The sequence below is a fragment of the Pseudonaja textilis genome, chromosome 5 (genome assembly GCF_049901715.1).
Source record: "Pseudonaja textilis isolate UNSWEBS1 chromosome 5, rPseTex1.2, whole genome shotgun sequence".
Taxonomy (NCBI): domain Eukaryota; kingdom Metazoa; phylum Chordata; class Lepidosauria; order Squamata; family Elapidae; genus Pseudonaja; species Pseudonaja textilis.
In genome coordinates, this window is record NC_141994.1 from 2,939,818 (window position 1) to 2,962,075 (window position 22,258).

The window sequence follows — 22,258 nt, forward strand, 5'->3', positions numbered from 1 at the left end:
GATGATCTTGATGTTTTTTTGTCTGAATAAAAAGTGCACGGTAGAAAATGTCATCACAGACACCCAGCTTTAAAAAAGCTTAGTTACATGATTGTATTATTATTTTTTGACAGTTTCAAAAGTTATCAAATAGAGAAGGAATAAAAGGAGTGAGTGGTTTTAAGGATTCAGCCGAGAGGTGAACAGAGAAGGGTATGAAATTCCAGTCATCAGTCAACATCTAATTTTCTTTGTTGTTCACCTTTTGTAGAGAAGATGGAAATAGCTTTTCTTCTGCTCTGCCCTGTATCTTCCTTGACAATACCCAGTCTATTTTCTTGTGCAACCAAACACTTTTGTATTCCAAAAAAGCAGAACAAAAACACCACCAGCATTAGAAGTAGGTTACTATCCGATTTCCAACTAAACACACACTACATTCAACCGTCCGTGGGGGCTGTTCACGATTTACAAAGGAGGTGACAGTTTTAAGTTGTAAAGACACTCGACAACCAAAGGTTTTTCAAAGCATCGCGACGTTGCTTAGACGGCTTTTTCTGGACGCGGACCGAAGGGACCTACAAATCCGCCTTTGAAAGAGGCGGTTCAGTCGGACAACCGGTTAAAAAGCATCTTTCCAAGATAGTATATTCCAAAAAGGCATTAGTCTCCCCCCCTCCACGACAAATAATAACCACGACTGCAATTGAATACATTATCCCTCCTCCCTTTTCTTTATTCTACGTTTTTAAAACCCAAAACTATCCAAACGACACTTCGGGGACGGGGGAAGGCAAAAAAAAAAAGCAAGAAGGGGAAAAAAACTGCGAGAGAGAGATCGATGACGAAACCAGTTAACAGGCTCTTTTTCTCTCGAAAGCTTGCAACCCGTTGCAGGAGCAAAAGGTAAAAGTGCCCGAACGGAAATTCCTCTCGGATCTATTTCCCGAGCTCCCCAACACACACAGAACCAGCCACGGAGATGGCCAAAAAAAAATAAAAAATAAAAAAAGGAGGAGAGGGAAGCACCAAGTGCCAAAGGGAGATGTCACTCACCGACTCCGTATTTCTCGCGCTCTGTAGGAATCCACATGCTCAGGAGTGCGCCTTTGGGTCCTCTTGGTTTTTTGCAAACAATACCAGAAACTGCTGCAGATCCACTCCAAAAAAAGAAAGAAAGAAAGAAAAACCAGCAGCAGGAGCTGCTTGCCGTTGGCAAAACTCCCTCCTCCTCCTCCTCCTCCTCCTCTTCCTCGCCCAACGGCCAGCCCCAATACAAGCCGCGGTTGCTTTTTGCGCGCAGCTTCAGCCGCTCCGCGCAGCCACCCGCGGCGAAGCCATTGTTCTGATTGACTAAACCAGCTCGCGCTCTGGGACGGACAACACAGCGAGCTCTGGCTCCGCCCCCATCGAACCTTCAGGGAGCCCGCTGCATGCTGGGAAACGGAGTTTTTTTTTTTCTTTTGCTCACCAGCTACCCCGCTTCCGAAAGACACGCCTGTCTTTTTCTCGGCAGCTTTTTTTCTTCGCGGAGCCCGCTTGGTTAAACCCGAAGACGCCTGGCTCCCGACGTGCTTTGTGCCAAGGGAAGAAGGAAAGGGGTTTGGGAGAAAAAGGAGGAACGCGCCTTTACCGCTTCCTATTGGTTATCGGTGCCGATCCGAGCCTTGGAAAGAAGGCGGCGCTTTTTCGGGGAGAAATTGCCGTACCTGCTTGGGTACGTTTATACGACCTGGCGGGATGGCTTGTTCGCGGGACTTGGCGGTGGAAGGGAAGAAGAAGGGTAAGTTGGAGATTTTTCTTCCCGGCGCTTTCCCCACGTTCCGGCGGGGGGTGGAAGAAGCGGTGACGCGTGTTCCTCGCGTGTCAAAAGATTCCCGGGGACTCTGTTTAGACCAGGGGTCTCTAACCTTGGCAACTTGAAGACTTGTGGACTTCAACTCCCAGAATTCCTCAGCCAGCAAAGCTGGCTGAGGAATTCTGGGAGTTGAAGTCCAAAGTCCTCAAGTGCCAAGGTTGGACACCCTGGTTTAGAAGCTCAAAAATGAAAGCTTTGCTGGCAGAGGAATTCTGGGAGTTGAAGTCCACAAGTCCTCAAGTTGCCAAGGTTGGACAGCCTTGGTTTAGAAGCTCAAAAATGAAAGCTTTGCTGGCAGAGGAATTCTGGGAGTTGAAGTCCACAAGTCTTCAAGTTGCCAAGGTTGGACACCCTTGGTTTAGAAGCTCAAAAATGAAAGCTTTGCTGGCTGAGGAATTCTGGGAGTTGAAGTCCACAAGTCCTCAAGTTGCCAAGGTTGGACAGCCTTGGTTTAGAAGCTCAAAAATGAAAGCTTTGCTGGCTGAGGAATTCTGGGAGTTGAAGTCCACAAGTCTTCAAGTTGCCAAGGTTGGACAGCCTTGGTTTAGAAGCTCAAAAATGAAAGCTTTGCTGGCTGAGGAATTCTGGGAGTTGAAGTCCACAAGTCTTCAAGTTGCCAAGGTTGGACAGCCTTGGTTTAGAAGCTCAAAATGAAAGCTTTGCTGGCTGAGGAATTCTGGGAGTTGAAGTCCACAAGTCCTCAAGTTGCCAGGTTGGACACCTTGGTTTAGAAGCTCAAAAATGAAAGCTTTGCTGGCTGAGGAATTCTGGGAGTTGAAGTCCACAAGTCTTCAAGTTGCCAAGGTTGGACACCCTTGGTTTAGAAGCTCAAAAATGAAAGCTTTGCTGGCTGAGGAATTCTGGGAGTTGAAGTCCACAAGTCTTCAAGTTGCCAAGGTTGGACACCCTTGGTTTAGAAGCTCAAAAATGAAAGCTTTGCTGGCTGAGGAATTCTGGGAGTTGAAGTCCACAAGTCCTCAAGTTGCCAAGGTTGGACAGCCTTGGTTTAGAAGCTCAAAAATGAAAGCTTTGCTGGCTGAGGAATTCTGGGAGTTGAAGTCCACAAGTCTTCAAGTTGCCAAGGTTGGACAGCCTTGGTTTAGAAGCTCAAAAATGAAAGCTTTGCTGGCAGAGGAATTCTGGGAGTTGAAGTCCACAAGTCTTCAAGTTGCCAAGGTTGGACACCCTTGGTTTAGAAGCTCAAAAATGAAAGCTTTGCTGGCAGAGGAATTCTGGGAGTTGAAGTCCACAAGTCCTCAAGTTGCCAAGGTTGGACAGCCTTGGTTTAGAAGCTCAAAAATGAAAGCTTTGCTGGCTGAGGAATTCTGGGAGTTGAAGTCCACAAGTCTTCAAGTTGCCAAGGTTGGACACCCTTGGTTTAGAAGCTCAAAAATGAAAGCTTTGCTGGCTGAGGAATTCTGGGAGTTGAAGTCCACAAGTCCTCAAGTTGCCAAGGTTGGACAGCCTTGGTTTAGAAGCTCAAAAATGAAAGCTTTGCTGGCTGAGGAATTCTGGGAGTTGAAGTCCACAAGTCTTCAAGTTGCCAAGGTTGGACAGCCTTGGTTTAGAAGCTCAAAAATGAAAGCTTTGCTGGCTGAGGAATTCTGGGAGTTGAAGTCCACAAGTCTTCAAGTTGCCAAGGTTGGACAGCCTTGGTTTAGAAGCTCAAAAATGAAAGCTTTGCTGGCTGAGGAATTCTGGGAGTTGAAGTCCACAAGTCCTCAAGTTGCCAAGGTTGGACAGCCTTGGTTTAGAAGCTCAAAAATGAAAGCTTTGCTGGCAGAGGAATTCTGGGAGTTGAAGTCCACAAGTCCTCAAGTTGCCAAGGTTGGACAGCCTTGGTTTAGAAGCTCAAAAATGAAAGCTTTGCTGGCTGAGGAATTCTGGGAGTTGAAGTCCACAAGTCTTCAAGTTGCCAAGGTTGGACACCCTTGGTTTAGAAGCTCAAAAATGAAAGCTTTGCTGGCTGAGGAATTCTGGGAGTTGAAGTCCACAAGTCCTCAAGTTGCCAAGGTTGGACAGCCTTGGTTTAGAAGCTCAAAAATGAAAGCTTTGCTGGCTGAGGAATTCTGGGAGTTGAAGTCCACAAGTCTTCAAGTTGCCAAGGTTGGACAGCCTTGGTTTAGAAGCTCAAAATGAAAGCTTTGCTGGCTGAGGAATTCTGGGAGTTGAAGTCCACAAGTCTTCAAGTTGCCAAGGTTGGACAGCCTTGGTTTAGAAGCTCAAAAATGAAAGCTTTGCTGGCTGAGGAATTCTGGGAGTTGAAGTCCACAAGTCTTCAAGTTGCCAAGGTTGGACACCCTTGGTTTAGAAGCTCAAAAATCAAACGCTGGGCAAAGTTTGAGGACGGGGTGAAAGGCTTTTTTAAAAAAAGAATCCTTTTCCGCGGAGCAGCGAGAAAGTCCTTCAATGTCGATGTAAATCCATAAAAAGGGCTCCTTAATAGAAAGCGAAGGAATCGGGTTTCCAATGTTGTTGTTTTTTTAAATGTTATTAAAGGGCAGCGAGGCATTTTGGGGAGGAAGCACAGCCATTTAAAAGTGTTTGAAATGAGTCCTTGAGTAGAATACTAACCACCCTTCGCTATTCCTGATCGTGAACACGGAAGGCCAAATAGGGCTTGTTCAGTCCCGTGCGTCGGCATGCATATTTTCCAATGAGACAAACCGAGGCAGGAAGATCATTGTATTATAATTTATCAGAATATCCAGACAAAAGTGATTCCTGCCATTCAAAGAGGGAACCCCGATCTTTGGTTTATATCCCCTTTTTTTATATAGTTAACATAAAGAAATCTGAAAGAGGAAAGTTGATTGGACAGGATAATAGTTTACATGCTCATTAAAATTAGGTCTGACCGCTGAAGGGGCATACATTGTAAGGAAAAAGGTTGTTCACGAAAGAGATAAGCCAGGCCCCAAGTAGTACTAACAAACTTTTCTTATCTGGAGCTAATCTCCAGCTTGTTTGCCAGTTTAGGAATGTTAAAACTAATAAATCTGAACATCACTTTAAAAGAGAAACTAAATCAGATTAAAATACAAAGAAACAATGTTAGTTAACAAATTACAAAACCCATGTCATTACCGCTCTTCTGATGCTATCAGAACTTGCAGCAGACCGATATGCATGCTATGATTATCTTCGATGCGTTGAAAAAGGCGTTGAGAGACAGGAACATGAGAAGGCAGCCTACGCAGCCTAGGTTCCTCATATTTCTGATCCCTGGCACGAGATGGCAGAATACAGGTAGTACAAAAAGTAATAGAGCAGCACATTGAATACAACAACAAATAAAGACTCCCAATATAATAGGAACAATAAAAAGATCAAAAAGCGATTTCAACCATGCTAAGTTAGGTAACTATGAATATAGCGTCCCATATACCAAAAAATGAAGGAAAGTGGCTAACCACAGTTGCAACATTATGGAAAAGAGCAGGTTGATCTAAAATATCCTGAGCATCTGCCAGAACCAGCTGTCTTGATCAACATAGGTACAACTAGAATTAATGAGTGCACATTAGTCCTTCTTGACCCACTAATAACAATGCAGAGCCATGTGGTTCTGAATAGCAATTTGGACTCAGAGGAGACCTCAGTTTGCAGTGTCCTAATGACATCCGCTATAATATTCACATTTCAAGGGATGCTGAAACATTGAGATGGGCAAATTCCAATTTAGCAATTCCCAAACCTGGCAAAAAACAACACCGTACAGAATGGAAGGGGGACTTCCATTTAGTAAGAGGGTTATGTATATTTCGCTTAATGCGAGAAGCGGAGTTGTGATCCCCTCCTAAAAATGAAGTATCAGAGTTTGTTGCAGAAAATGAAAACCAGAAAGCACACACATAACTGATTCAGTAGGATTCATTAACATCTTTATATACACATAATAACACATGAAGTAAATTTACAATGCCAACAGCAGATTCTTCCAACGTGGTAGCAGTTACAGGCAAAATACAAGCAAAGGAGAGAACAGCAGAGAACAGTTTGCAGCTTCAGAGCTTAATACAGAGCCATGCCCAGGCTCCTTCTAGTTTCAATTTCCAAACAGTCCTCATTGGCTGACTTTGTTACCATGCCCCTGCCAGTTCATGAATATTCTGACAGGAAGGATCGCTAGAATCAAAACCCTCCAAATAGGAGTACCATACCATGTAGGAGGCAGTACTTTATAAGCAGAGGTCCCACACATCCAAAACCAACCATCCTTCGGAGTTTGTTTGGTTTTCAGTGCAGCAGAGACATTAAATATCCAATTACAGTGTGTCATATTCCCTACAAAAATTGCTTTCACATGAGACATGCAAGATATGCAATAAGTATAACATCATCCATACATTTATATCTTTATGAGTCACTCAGTAGAGTGAAAAACGTGAAAAATAATATGCATCAAAGAAAGTATAGTCATTAAATGTTATAGGGGCTCCTAACAAAAGGAACACCCTCCACTGGATGAACTGGCATTTTAGTACACACCCAACAATCTTTCAATTTCAAATTGACAGCAAGGTTGGAAGACATTAACAAGAAAATTATCCTTCCAACTTAGTTGATGATCATGGTGAAAAAAAGTCCATTAAAAGTCTGACAGTTAAGAATTCTACATCCGGAGAACAGTGTGTTTAACTAACTCAGCTGTTAGTATACCAGTCATTATGTGTGTAAATACAAAGTCCTCCACCTTTGCTTTTATCGGAGTTGCCATTTCTGGCAAAGCTGTTCTCTCCACTGACGCATCGGGGACAAGTGGATGAAGCCAGGTCTCCGTGATAATCATCGCACAGCAGTTGCGAATGAACTTATGCGCCGCCATCCATAACTCGAGTTCATCAGTTTTGTTGACAAAGGATCCAGCATTGGTTAGAAAAATACTTTGGTAATTCTGGTCTGTGAGGCTGCTTCCGTAACCGAGCTAGCAAACCAGCTCTGCATCCCCGCTTCCGCTTCCTCTCTCTTCGCTGTTGATGCTGCCTCCCAGGCCCAACAATGATCCGTGGAGAGCCTGGCACTCTTATTACATCTCTTGACATATTATGAGACTGCTGGAAGTCGCTGGTAATATCTAGTTGACCAGAAAATCCAATCTTTAGTAACTCCCTGTGGGTATAGACTAGTTTTTGCCCACTCACTCCATTATAACACCAGGAGATCAAAACCGCAGCGCCTATGTGCGCTGCCATCTTGGGGGGAAAAAACCATCCAGTCATTAGGGCAGAGAACTGGTTGCTAAATCATTTACCATGCCCAGCCACGTCTCATCCTCCCCTCCCAGTCACCTTTTGCCACACCAGGCCTCGGGTGTATTATTCACCTTATTCTGTTTATCTCTGTGTCTGTCTCTTTCCATCTCTCTCTGTGTGTCTGTCTGTCTGTCTCTCACTCTCTGTCTCTCTGTGTCTCTCTGTCTCTGCTGCCGCCGCTGTTGCTAGGGGCGAGTGAAGCAGGGTTGCATTGTGGCTCTGCATTGTAATGGGCTCCCGGAGGAGGAGGCGATCCCGTCTCCCCCATTGTGAAACGTGTTAAATTTCACTGTGCTGTGCAAGGTGCTGCAAGAGCAGCGGGCAGGCCATGGAGGCGGCAACAGCTCTGAGCCCAAAGTGGCTTACAGCTCTGAGCCCAAAGTGGCAGGAGGCAAGATCTGCGTTGAGCACAAATGTACCACAACAAAGGCGGAATGCTGTTGCCACGCAAAGGCAAGTAGAGGGGCACTTCACTCCCCTTCTGGAATATGGAGCGAGTTTCCATCCCCCGCCGTCACCCTTACCTTCTCAGGCCAGGCGAGGAGTGGGGCCAGTCAGTGGTGGGATCAGCTGACAGGGAGCCACAGCAGAGGGCCGAAAGAGCCACATACGGCTACAGAGCCGCAGGTTGCCAACTCCTGCTTTAGCATACTTGGTGCCCTCCTTTGAATGGCCCCTAACCTAAACAACAGCAACTTTTTTAGGGTCCCAGATGACATCTAGAATCTGCAATATTTTTTCACTATATTTAATCTGACTACCTTTGGCTGTAATTAAACCTTTTTCCCTCCATAGGGCTCCATGGGAATGTACAACATCAAAACATATTTGCTATCCAAGAAAATATTGCCCGTTTTCCCTTTTGCCAATTTCAAAACATTTTTTAAAGCAACAAGTTCTGTCTTTTGAGCAGATGTATTAATAGGCAATGCTTCCTGCTCAAAACATTACAAAGAGTGATAACATCATACCCAGCTCTTTGCTGGCCATCTAAAACATAACGGCTGCCATCAATAAATGGTTCCAATTCAGCATTTTGTAAATCTGTCAAATCTGGTCCACTGGAATAGACTGCATCCAGAACTTGCAAACAATCATGTCATGAGGAAAATCATCGGATAAATCATCTAGATGTATCAAAGAAGCTGAATTAAGCTGATTAACAGTCACAAGTCTGACATTTGTAGAGGAAGAAAAAAAATAGCTTGATATTTTGCTAAACGGTTGGTGGTGAGCCGATGGCTGCTTTTAATCTGTAAAAGCTCTTTAACTGCGCGTGTCACTCTCGCTTCTAAGTCCTTTCCAAAAGTGAGCTTCTCTGACTCAACGATTAGTACCGTAGCATCAGCACCCTTCTAACAGGCTGGCCATCCTAGAGCAACATGATGTAATAGTTTAGAAAAATATGCCACAGGATGCTCCTACCTGCCTAATTTCTGAGTTAAAATGCCAGTTGCGATCCCCTTTTTTGTCTACTGAAAGGTAAAGCAGTTTATCTAAGTTTGGCAAGCCGGTGTGGACATTAAGGCTAGTTTAAGTTGATGAAATCCATGATCACACTGAGAGGTCCACTTACAAGAATCTCTGTCCTCTGCTTTTGTGGCCTCATAAAGAGGTTTGGATAAAACAAAATTTGGGATTCAAACATGACAAAATCCTGCCATCCCCCCCAAATACCCTGAGTTGATGGCGAGTTTTCGGAGGTAGAATTCTGTAGACAGCTTCAATACGCTGGGAAGTAAGCTGTTGCTGCCCTTGACAGATTTAGAATCCCAAGGAGAGAATAAGTTACCTCTTAGCCTCCCTAACCCTCTCATTCCTCTCTCTCCTAGGGCTCCTCTTCTGGGAAAAATACTGGTCCTACGTTTGCCTTGCAAAGCCTGTGCCAAAAACACAGTATTTTGTCTTGCATGTACATTTTCCTCTTTATCCCTATTCACAAATACTTTATAAGCACTTTCTACAAGCTGGCTGACTGGGAGAGTCGCTGCTCCCTTCAACTTCCGTAACCTTCTTCTAATATCTTCACAGCTGTTTCCCATGAACAGTATTTTTTTATTTTATTTTATTAGGTTTGTCAATTGCTTGCAAGATAATAGGTATAAGTAAAAACATAGTTATGAATACATGGATACATATAAGAAAAATAAAACAATAGGACAGGGATGGTAGGCACGTTGGTGCGCTTATGCATGCCCCCTACAGACCCCTTAGGAAAGGGATGAATCAATAGTAGAAAGTCTAAGGTTAAAGTTTTTGGGGCTTAGGGAAGAAACCACAGAGTTCAGTAGAGTATTCCAGACATTGACCACTCTGTTGCCGAAGTCATATTTCCTGCAATCAAGTTTGGTGCGATTAACCTCGAGTTTGTATCTATTGTTTACTCTTGTATTGTTATGGTTGAAGCTGAAGTATTCATTGACAGGTAGGACATTGCAGTGTATGATTTTATATACTATACTTAGATCGGACCAAAGGCGGCATAGTTCTAGGTTTTCTAGGTCTAGAATTTCAAGTCTGGTGGCATAAGGTATTCTGCAACGAGTAGGGGAGAAGGGAACTCTTGTGAAATATTTCTGGACTTTCTCAACTGTGTTAATATCAGATAGGTATTGTGGGTTCCAGACTGATGAGCTATATTCGAGTATTGGTCTAGCAAATGTTTTGTATGCTCTAGTTAGTAGTGTAATATTACTAGAGAAAAAGCTATGTAAGATTAGGTTAACAACTCTTAATGCCTTTTTGGCTATGTAGTTACAGTGGGCTCTAGCACTTAAATCATTAGAGATGAATACTTCAAGATCCTTGACAGAGTTTGGATCATCAACAAGGTCTTGACTATTCAGCCTGTATTTTATTTTCTGATTTTTTTGCCAATATGTAAGACAGTTATTTGTTGAGGTTTGAAGTTGCCATTTGTTTGACCATTCTGATACATAGTCGAGGTCTTTTTGAAGGGTAGTAGTATTGTCTGTGGTGTTGAATAGCTTTACATCATCAGCAAAGAGAACGCAGTTGCTCTTAATATGATCACAGAGGTCATTTATTTAGAGTATGAAGAGAGTTGGTCCTAGAATACTGCCTTGGGGGACACCACTGTTGACAGGTACAGAACTTGATAGGACGCTCCCAATTTTGACCATTTGTTGCCTGTTTGACAGGAATGCTTCTATCCAGTTATGCAGGTGTCCAGAGATACCATAAGATTTTAGTTTTAGGAGTAGTTTGTCATGTACCACTGAATCAAAGGCTTTACAGAAGTCTATGTAGATTGTGTCTATTGCTTTGCCCTGATTGAGTTGTGTAGTTCATATATATCAAATATACCAAATGATATAATTGATATATATCATATATCAAAGCAATGGTATTTTGCTGCTTCTAAAATGGTTATTGTGTTATAGAGACCCTTTTGTGCTTCCTAAATTATGCTAAAGCCTCCCTAAAGTGTTAAATATAAGAAATAAATGCCAGATTTAATGTTTCCATCAATCTTATTTCCTAATAAAGTAGGGGCTAGTCTTGTGAGTACTGAAACTAAAAGGCTATGCTGCCAGAATTGCCACTAGAAAGAAAGCCTCTCCAGACTGAAATGCCAATAAAATAGTTGGCTCTATGCAAAGTTTCACTGACCCAGAATTAAAGGGGATCTGTGTTGCTTCAAATGAGAATAGGATTTGTCATGCTAAAACACAATATTTTGTTATTCTAACTTCGGCCTCTGTGTGTGTGTGCTTTGAGGAAGTGATTCTCTCTTATATAATTTAGGACATTTTAAAAAATCTGGAAAGTAACGTTTAAAAGATACCCACTTATGAAAGTAAAGAATGATAATGCATGGCTGCTGAGAAATTCTAGTGTTGTTCCCAGTTCGGGTCTGAGCTTGGTGCCAAAGCCAATGAAGAACACCAGAAAAGAGATGCAGGTTTTGTTTCCCTTTATTGAAGCACTCCAGAAAAGGGGTCTCAGCCAAAAATGCCAAGGAACCCTGAACAATAGAGTTAATATTGCTTTATATAATTTCACTAAAGCAGAAGGCAGGATAAAGTGTGATATATATGAAATACCATCAAATAAACATCTTAGTAATGATCTAACAATTATTCTATTGGTCTCTAGCCATCCCTATTCCTAGGTCTTAGATAATGAATGTATCAGGAGTTATCTAATACAGGGGGCCCCAACCTTTCGTACCTCAGGGACCGCTAAATTCATAATTTTAAATCTTCCCGAACTACCTCAGGGACCACTAATATGAATCCAGCGCACCGCTGGCTGAAGCATCTGGACTCCCAGTGATGGGATGGGGTTCTTCAGGTACCTAGCTTGGCCGCCTGTTTCTGCAACCTCAGCCATTTGGACCCATTTTCCACAGAAAACAAAATACCAGGATCTCTCATCTCTCTCTTTCTCTCTCTTTCTCTTTCTCATCTTTCATCTCTTTTCTCTCATCTCTCACCTCTCTCACCTCTCTTTCTGATATCTTTCAGTATCTTATCTTTTTCTCTCACCTCTCTTTCTGATATCTTTCAGTTTCTTATCTTTCTCTCACCTCTCTCACCTCTCTCTGTCAGTATCTTTTCTCATCTCTCATCTCTCTCATCTCTCTGTGATCTCTTTCTCTCAGTATCTCTTTTTCATCTCTTTCTCTGTCTCTCTCATCTCTCTTATCTCTCTCACCTCTCTTTTCTCTCATCTCTCTCTTTCAATATCTTTCTCAGCTCTTATCTCTCTCTCACCTCTCTTTTTCTCTCTCTCACCTCTCCCTCATCTCTCTCGGCTGGGCCAGCCAGTGTTTGGGGATAGAGAGAAAGTTGTGCATCTCCAAGTTCGCAGCACCAAAAAGGGCCGGAAGAAATGTCCGCAAGACCCAGCAAGAGATGAAGCTTCACTTCCGCTCTGGAATATGGAGCAAATCTCCATTGCCCATACTTCCCTTCTCAGGCCAGGCAAGGAGTGAGTGGGAGGGGCGGGTGTCAAATACCTATGTCTCAAATACCTAGTTCCGCTGCCATCTTAAAAATGATTTTGGTAATGTCTTTCTATTTTTTTTATTTATCTTCTGTGTTTTGTAGTCCAGCTCTACATCTATAGTAGCATTAAAATCTCCTAGAATGCATATAGAATTCCAATTCTGTTATTGTGTATTTTTTTAATAAAACTTCTTGTCTCTCATTTGGTGCATATATTGCTATTAAAAGTGTTTGCTGATTATTAACTATTATTTCCACCATCAATATTCTCCCTTCTTCATCTGTAAAAATTAATTTAGCTTGTATTGTATTCTTAATATATAAGACTACACCTCTTTTATTTTGTTGTGCCAATGAAGCATATAAATTCCCAATTCTAGGATGGTCCAAGAGCTGAACAAGGGTTTTTTTAATATATACTTCTTGTAGACAAATTATATCTGATTTTAGTTTTTCTAACTTATGAAAAGTCTTTTTTCTTTTGATGGCCGAATTTAATCCATTTATTCTTTATTGATATTAGCTTCTTTTCCTCATTCATTATTTACACTTTATATGTAGGATTTATTGCTCTCATTGTTCTTTGTTCGCTTGCCTCTTTTGGTTCCGGCCTACCATCTGTTGCTCCTTCTTCTCATATTCTTTCTTCTCTTTTCTCTTTGTCCCTTTCTTAAGCCATTTCCTCTTGAAATTTGATTATTTCCTCCTCTCTTGTTCTCTCTTCTTTTCCTTTGAAGCATTCATCATAAAATAACTCTACTTTCTCTATTGAGTCCAGTCTGTGTCTTTGTTCTTGCCAAATAAGCATCAAACTTTCTGGGATCAACCATCTATAATTCACTCTTTTTTTAATTAGGATCTTTGTCAAGAATTGATACTCTCTTCTCAAATCTCTCACTTCTCGGTACCTGTTTCAGAACTTTGTATTTCAATGGATCATCTCTTGGCTTCTGTAATATTTCTTTTTAATTGTTTTCTTAGTGAATCTCACATGTACTTCTCTGGGTAGTTGTGTCTCATAGCATATCTAGTATACACTTGAAATACTTCATCGATTCCATCCATCATTTTTTCTTTGGATATATCCATGGCTTCTGCCAGCATTTTTGTCATTATCTCTGCAAGATTTTCTCCTTTTTCTTCTTCCACATTTTGAAATCTTAGGTAAAAATCAGCTTTATCCATCTCTAGGACAATCATTCCCTTTCCCTTATCTTGCTCCACTACTGTCAATCTGTTGTCTATTTCTCCAACTTTTTTCTCTGTCCAGTCTCCCCTTTCTTCCATCTTTTGCATTCTTTCTTCATCATCATCTGTTGTATATTTTCAACTTTCTCTTCAACACGCTTCCATTGTTCTTGTATTGCTTGTATTGCTTGCATCATTTTTCTTAACTCCTGCATTGGAAACTCCTTTTCTTTTTCTTTCTCTTTCTCTTTCTCTTTTTCCTTTTCCTGTTGTAACATAGCTTGTATTGATCTCTGATCAACTGGCCTTAGGGAGGAGGAAGTGGGAATGGAAGATACTGTTGCAGCTATTTTCCTCATCTCAAATTAATATCATTCCAAGCAAAGAATATCTACCAACTAATCCAAATTCTGTTTTCTTTGGGTTCTTCTCTACCTTAATCCAATTATAAAGGGAACAAGCTTTCCATATAAAAAAAACAAAAATGAAGAAAAAAAATAAAAGATAAAATTTTTTCCCTTTTTAAAAAAAATGTAAAAATAGAGGAATCAAAAATATTAAATCCACAAAGAGGCAAAAGTAAAAAAGAAACAAAAAATTAAAAAAGAGTGAGTTTCAAAAATAATCCACTTGTAATAGTCCAATAATAAAAAATTAAAATAGGAAAAATTAAAATATTCCAAATAGAAGGCTAGCCAAAAAGAAAAAGGAAGCAAGCGGCTGTAAGCAAAGATGAAATAGTAAAAGGCCCCCAAAAGGTACCAGCAGCAAAAATAAAACAAAATAAAATAGCCAGCAATTATTTTAAATAGAAGTCACAAAGCAAATCCAAGCCACCATATTGTATCCAAAAAGCCAAGTCAAAACATAGTCCAAGGTCACAGTAGTCTTTCTCTTCTTCTATCTCCAGCTGTTTAGATTACCAGCACAGCACCTATTTCAACAATCTTTCAGCACTCTGCTTTTGGATCTAAGTCTTCCTTTTGGTTCTAAACAGCCTACTGTCAAAAAAACAGTTCTTAATTTTTTTCAATTTTTCTGTAATCTCTAGGTGTCATTATTGCTTTGCTTTCACTCCTTTGTTATACTGTATCCCAAAAGGTTTTTTTTAAAAAAAAAAAAAAAAAAGGTTTCACTTTTAAAGTTATAGGTTACTAAATAGCAAAGTAAAGGGAAAAATAGTCCAGGATTTAAAAGTAAAATTAAAGCTTCGTCTTTGCCAAATTATTAGTCCAGTCCAGTTAAAAAGAAAAAAAAATTAATCTTTCTATTAAAACACATAATAAAATAGCCCTAATTAAATCTGACAGTTATAAACATACTTTCCCATCGCTAATTTTCTCTTCTGTCTTCAATATTCTTAAAATTTCTTTTCCCCTTAGGGTGTTCTTTAATCCTTAATGATTTTGTTTAAAATCTCACCCAGTTCCGACATACTTTCCTTCTACTTTCCCTTTCGTTCCAGAGCTATCCCAGCTTTCCAGCAGCCTTAATGGCCGTTTTCTTCTGCCGCCGGTTCAGGAAGCTTCTCCTGGATCAACCAGGGACTTTGCGATGTCAGGGACAGGGTGTGTCCCCCTCTGTTACCATCTCTCCAGGACAGTTTAGGTTCAAAAGGACCGTCCAGCATCAGGGATATCAACGGTTCTTTCGGGAGCTCCCAAATCCCTGTCTTCCTGCTGCGACGGCAGCTCCTCCGCCCTCCCAGCCAAAGAGCCAGGTCTTAACAGCCTTCTAAAAGGCTAGAAGAGTAAGGACCTGTCAAATCACCAGTGGGAAAAAAGTAGGGGCAGCCACAGAAAAATTACACTACCAATCTTCCACCAGATGGCAAAATTTCAGGTGAGCAAGCCCACCGTATCTGATCTAATGGGACAAGGAGATATTGTTATTTGCAGTCCAGCAAATAACCAGGTACTGTGTTTTGTAGGGCTTTAAAGGTAATACTGCAACCAGCATCTTGAATTGTATCCAGAAGGACCTAGGAGCTAATATAACTCATGCAATAAAAGTGTAATATGAACAAACCTATGGCACCCCAATATGGTATGCACTGCCACATTCTATATCAGTTGTAACTCTTGAGTGATCTTCAAGAGCAACTCCACATACAGCACATTGCAATAATCCAACTAGGAGGTGACTAAGGAATGAGTGACCATATATAAGACCTTCTGTTCCAGGAAAGGGTGCAATAGACTCCCAGGCAGATCTCTTAAAGGCCTCTCTTAATTATGATTGTCACTTACTCAAGCAGGAGCCATGAGTCCAGGAGAATCCCCAAATTGAACACTAGTTCAGTCTTTAGGTGCACAACCTCATCCATAGTCAAAGATGACAAATCACCAGAACTTTTGGAGCCATTCCATGTTGCCAAATAATATATATGTTTCATTCGTTCATTCATACATACCTACACATACCTGACACAAGCAAGTTAAAGGTAATGCAGGAAAAGTTATTTTAAGCTGATAGAACTGTAATTAGGCCATATGTCTACTACTCAAAATGCTAACAGGTTAATAGAACCATGTTGTTCTGCCATAAAATGGCAAATATTTAGGAAAATCCCTAGAATTGAAGTACAGTGGAAAGCACAATTGCCATATCTAAATCTCTGCACTTTGTCTCAGGTCCCTTTTCATTACCTTATTATAAATAGACACAGGAAATGGGCGGTACATATCAGGAATCAACATAATTGGATTTAACATAAATTTAGTTGTCTTTTTTATAAATATCAATAAAACAGCATAGTTGTTGTCTTGTTGTCCCATAATCAAATCTAACACAGATTTAGGTTGTCTGGATAGCAGTGGATAGGTTGATGTATAGAGTTAGTGAATCTTGGCACACATTAGATTGATAAATGATCTTTTGGGATTTATTGGGATTTATTGGGAATATGCCGAGTGGTGTTTTTTTTTGGAACTGTTAAGCCTACATGTGGTTGGCGGAGGGGGGTATTTTTTCTTCTCAAAAATTAGAGAAACTTCCACCAATTTTTGACATTTGTGATAGGAAGAGATTCTAGAAGCCACACAAAAATCTCTGATACTGAGAATTTACATGTTTCCAGAGGCAAAGATAAGGCAAGTATAGTCCCACCATGTTCCCATATTTCGCCAATAAATGCTGCACATAGTTGCTTAGTCATATTAATGTATTCTCTAGTTCTATTCTCTTAAGTTAACTTAAGTTAGAAGTATTATGTGCTATCATTATAACGTAAAAATAATCAGATCTTAAAAATATTTGCTTTATAGAATGTATATTTGGAATTTTGTAGACTTAGAAAACAGATGGAGAATTCGAAGGGATTCTAATTTCATAATGGTAGCCTTTTCAGGATCATGGAAATGTAATAAAGCCACTTCAGAAACCAATCTTATTAAAATGATCATAGAAATCATCTGATCTTTATTCCATCCCCTCAACTCTTGGTAGCAATTTGACCGACATTTTTTGTTCTTTTTTAATATACTTGGTACAATAAAGCATTTTTTTTGGTCAGATAAATACTAGAGAAACCATTTCCCCCCCCTTTTTTGTTATACACATCTTTTTAATATATGAGTTTCAGAATTACTGGACAACATCCTTCTCATTGTCTGTAGAGATTCTCAGTCATCTAGGTCATGGTTGTCCCAAAGGTGCTTTACAGGAGGCAACCATGACCTGGATGACTGAGAATCTCTACAGACTTTTAGCTATACAATTTGGGATGGACACCCTTTGAATGGTGTGGGAGTAGGAATGGATTTCCAGAGAAAAATTGCAGACTGTAGGAACCAGATTCTTGGATGAGAATTAAATGTCTTCAAAAGAAAAACAAGTCCAGCTGCCTCCTGAAAAAGGATCTTTGGGACATCCTTCTCATTATACTGATTTGTTTTCTTGGCTGTTTATTTCTTTGTAAGGCATTCCTTTTTGTCCCTTGTTTAGGGTATTGTTGTCAAGTTCTTCAACTAATCTCTTGTACTAGCTAGCTATATTAATGAGATAATAAAGCAGGCTTGCTGCTAATGAATTTATTCATTCAACTGCTGAATTTAATTAGAAAAACAATAATGCAGCAGATGTGCTTATTGTTTTTGTACAATTATTTCAACACGGTGAGCTGACAAGCACATCAATACCCATATTTATATATCATATTCTTAAAAAAAAAAATTTATAACACAAAGTCTACAAGATGCCATTATAATCTGCATCTATATTTCCAGTGTTTGTGAACAATAAAATCTAGGTTTCAGTTTGGTTTTTTACTTTTGGTTTTGGGTTTCTACAAAGACTAAAGACTATCCAAGGTGGTCTAATTTTTCTTGCTGCACTTAGTCAAATGCAATATCTGCTAAAGTCACATGGGTGCTTCCAGATTAATAGAAATTAATGAGAGGATCACAAAAAATGTATCATGCCTAATGTTGTTTGATGAGATTGTTCTGAGAATTTCTGGCATTCTTCTCTTTTATACCTCTCTCTCACCTCTCCTCATCTCTCTCGGCTGGGCCAGCCAGTGTTTGGGGATAGAGAGAAAGTTGTGCATCTCCAAGTTCGCAGCACCAAAAAGGGCCGGAAGAAATGTCCGCAAGACCCAGCAAGAGATGAAGCTTCACTTCCGCTCTGGAATATGGAGCAAATCTCCATTGCCCATACTTCCCTTCTCAGGCCAGGCAAGGAGTGAGTGGGAGGGGCAGGTGTCAAATACCTATGTCTCAAATACCTAGTTCCGCTGCCATCTTAAAAATGATTTTGGTAATGTCTTTCTATTTTTTTTTATTTATCTTCTGTGTTTTGTAGTCCAACTCTACATCTATAATAGCATTAAAGTCTCCTAGAATGCATATAGAATTCCAATTCTGTTATTGTGTATTTTTTTTATAAAACTTCTTGTCTCTCATTTGGTGTATATGTTGCTATTAAAAGTGTTTGCTGATTATTAACTATTATTTCCACCATCAATATTCTCCTTTCTTCATCTGTAAAAATTAATTTAGCTTTTATTGTATTCTTAATATATAAGACTAAACCTCTTTTATTTTGTTGTGCCAATGAAGCATATAAATTCCCAATTCTAGGATGGTCCAAGAGTTGAACAAGGGTTTTTTTAATATATACTTCTGGTAGACAAATTATATTTGATTTTAGTTTTTCTAACTTATGAAAAGTCTTTTTTCTTTTGATGGCCGAATTTAATCCATTTATTCTTTATTGATATTAGCTTCTTTTCCTCATTCATTATTTACACTTTATATGTAGGATTTATTGCTCTCATTGTTCTTTGTTCGCTTGCCCCTTTTGGTTCCGGCCTACCATCTATTGCTCCTTCTTCTCATATTCTTTCTTCTCTTTTCTCTTTGTCCCTTTCTTAAGCCATTTCCTCTTGAAATTTGATTATTTCCTCCTCTCTTGTTCTCTCTTCTTTTCCTTTGAAGCATTCATCATAAAATAGCTCTACTTTCTCTATTGAGTCCAGTCTGTGTCTTTGTTCTTGCCAAATAAGCATCAAACTTTCTGGGATCAACCATCTATAATTCACTCCTTTTTTAATTAGGATCTTTGTCAAGAATTGATACTCTCTTCTCAAATCTCTCACTTCTCGGTACCTGTTTCAGAACTTTGTATTTCAATGGATCATTTCTTGGTTTCTGTAATATTTCTTTTTAATTGTTTTCTTAGTGAATCTCACATGTACTTCTCTGGGTAGTTGTGTCTCATAGCATATCTAGTATACACTTGAAATACTTCATTGATTCCATCCATCATTTTTTCTTTGTGGAAAACACAATTGCCATATTCAAATCTCTGCACTTTATCTCAGGTCCCTTTTCATTACCTTATTATAAATAGACACAGGAAACGGGCGGTACTTATTAGGAATCAACATAATTGGATTTAACATAAATTTAGTTGTCTTTTTTATAAATATCAATAAAACAACATAGTTGTTGTCTTGTTGTCCCATAATCAAATCTAACACAGATTTAGGTTGTCTGGATAGCAGTGGATAGGTTGATGTATAGAGTTAGTGAATCTTGGCACACATTAGATTGATAAATGATCTTTTGGGATTTATTGGGATTTATTGGGAATATGCCAAGTGGTTTCTTTTGGAACTGTTAAGCCTACATGTGGTTGGGGGGGTATTTTTCTTCTCAAAAATTAGAGAAACTTCCACCAATTTTTGACATTTGTGATAGGAAGAGATTCTAGAAGCCACACAAAAATCTCTGATACTGAGAATTTACATGTTTCCAGAGGCAAAGATAAGGCAAGTCTAGTCCCACCATGTTACCATATTTCTCCAATAAATGCTGCACATAGTTGCTTAGTCATATTAATGCATTCTCTAGTTCTATTCTCTTAAGTTAACTTAAGTTAGAAGTATTATGTGCTATCATTATAACGTAAAAATAATCAGATCTTAAAAATATTTGCTTTATAGAATGTATATTTGGAATTTTGTAGACATAGAAAACAGATGGAGAATTCGAAGCCTTTTCAGGATCATGGAAATGTAATAAAGCCACTTCAGAGACCAATCTCATTAAAATGATCATAGAAATCATCTGATCTTTATTCCATCCCCTCAACTCTTGGTAGCAATTTGATTGACATTTTTTGTTCTTTTTTAATATACTTGGTACAATAAAGCATTTTTTTTGGTCAGATAAATACTAGAGAAACCATTCCCCCCCCTTTTTTTTTTGTTATACACATCTTTTTAATATATGAGTTTCAGAATTACTGGACAACATCCTTCTCATTGTCTGTAGAGATTCTCAGTCATCTAGGTCGTGGTTGTCCCAAAGGTGCTTTACAGGAGGCAACCATGACCTGGATGACTGAGAATCTCTACAGACTTTTAGCTATACAATTTGGGATGGACACCCTTTGAATGGTGTGGGAGTAGGAATGGATTTCCAGAGAAAATTGCAGACTGTAGGAACCAGATTCTTGGATGAGAATTAAATGTCTTCAAAAGAAAAACAAGTCCAGCTGCCTCCTGAAAAAGGATCTTTGGGACATCCTTCTCATTATACTGATTTGTTTTCTTGGCTGTTTATTTCTTTGTAAGGCATTCCTTTTTGTCCCTTGTTTAGGGTATTGTTGTCAAGTTCTTCAACTAATCTCTTGTACTAGCTAGCTATATTAATGAGATAATAAAGCAGGCTTGCTGCTAATGAATTTATTCATTCAACTGCTGAATTTAATTAGAAAAACAATAATGCAGCAGATGTGCTTATTGTTTTTGTACAATTATTTCAACACGGTGAGCTGACAAGCACATCAATACCCATATTTATATATCATATTCTTAAGAAAAATTTTATAACACAAAGTCTACAAGATGCCATTATAATCTGCATCTATATTTCCAATGTTTGTGAACAATAAAATCTAGGTTTCAGTTTGGTTTTTTACTTTTGGTTTTCTGCAAAGACTAAAGACTATCCAAGGTGGTCTAATTTTTCTTGCTGCACTTAGTCAAATGCAGTATCTGCTAAAGTCACATGGGCGCTTCCAGATTAATAGAAATTAATGAGAGGATCACAAAAAATGTATCATGCCTAATCTTGTTTGATGAGATTGTTCTGAGAATTTCTGGCATTCTTCAGGAGCAGAGATATGCAATTTCCATCTGTTTGAGCATTAAACCAGACATTATACAAGAGTTCAAGAATTATACATGGAGGTGGCCATGATCCAAGATGAATTTAAGGGATAAGGGAAGTTGGGAATTGTGAATGGATTATATTTCTAGTATTTAAAACACACAAAAAAACCCTGAACATTCTTTGTTCTCCTCACTTGGAGAAGCAAAATAAATTCTGACAAGTATGCCTTTTGCAATTCTACTAGGTGAAGTATCTGAAAGAACGTATATACACAAATGTGGCTTGTTCCAAATTAGACTAGCTAATCCATCCTGCAGACAGGTTCATTTCTACCTGAGGATGCCAGGGATCAAAACATAGCCCCTCATATGTGAAGCTTGCTTAGTGATAAACCCATCTAAAAACTGACATTTTTGTGACCGTGCAAGGATGAATACAACTTTTGTAAGATAGCATTTTAATTATATATGGCCCCTTCCTATTTTGAAATTATTTATTAAATGGAATAATGTTTGATTAGGTTTTCCCTAAAAAGAGTTTGTTTCAAGAAGACAGGAGTACTGTGCATGTGGATGTGACATACTTTACGCTGGATTCCATATTTATTCAAGTGAATTGAAATTACAATCATTCATTTAATTACTGTTCAAAGTTACAGTGGTGCTGAAGAAAGTGACTTAAGAACCTGCCTCATATTTGTCCCAGTAGTCACATGATCAGAATTGGGGCCGTTGGCAATCAGCATCTGTTTATAACTGTTGCAGCATCTTGGAGATATGTGATCTCCATTTCTGACTTTTCCAGAGGGCTTCCAACAAGCAAAATCAATAGATGAAGATGGATTTGCTTAATAATGATGGTAAAAAAAGACCATGAAATCAAGTGCAACAATTTCAAGTCCAAATTATAGTCATAAACCAAGGACTATCTGTATAGTTTATGAGTTTATGCTAAAAGTGAGTTTATGAGTTTATGCTAAAAGTGAATTAGACATTCTTGCTTTGAAACACATTTTTTCAGACAACCCCATCTCTTCCTCAAATTGTTGACACTTTCTTTCTCTTTCTTCTAAGTCCATTTTTGGAAGAAGGTGATATTGTTATTCCCAGACGCCTGAACTGATCCTTCGTAGATAATTTCTCAAGGATTAGTTGACTAAGCCAAGAGCCCAAAGGGCTTTATTTTCCTTTGATTTAGACTGTTATCTGTCATATTAAAGAGTAAAGTATCCAGTTCCTTAGCAGTAACTTCCAGGAGTGCTATTGTGGCTCAGTAATAAGAATTTAATATTTTGGTAGAAAATGTGTTTTTCTTCCTTGTTAGACAGTAAGGATTTTACTCAAAACGGTATATATTTCATGAGTTTTGTTTCAATATGAACAA

General features: G+C 39.2%; 2 protein-coding genes across 4 annotated transcripts in view; one reads left to right on the top strand and one right to left on the bottom strand.

The window, feature by feature from the left end:
• The window catches only part of DOCK4 (dedicator of cytokinesis 4), a 229,095-nt gene extending 227,459 nt beyond the window's left edge, over positions 1-1,636 (bottom strand). For 2 of the 3 annotated variants that reach the window (XM_026713144.2, XM_087933987.1), the window contains exon 1: positions 1,036-1,636. In XM_026713144.2, coding sequence (XP_026568929.1) covers positions 1,036-1,072 — 37 coding nt within the window. In that variant the 5' untranslated portion in view covers positions 1,073-1,636. The remainder of the gene's footprint in view (positions 1-1,035) is intronic. The other variant, XM_087933988.1, reaches the window with a different exon arrangement.
• ZNF277 (zinc finger protein 277) overlaps positions 1,319-22,258 on the top strand; it is a 52,413-nt gene continuing 31,473 nt past the window's right edge. The window contains exon 1 of the mRNA XM_087933997.1: positions 1,319-1,762. Coding sequence (XP_087790123.1) covers positions 1,720-1,762 — 43 coding nt within the window. The 5' untranslated portion in view covers positions 1,319-1,719. The remainder of the gene's footprint in view (positions 1,763-22,258) is intronic.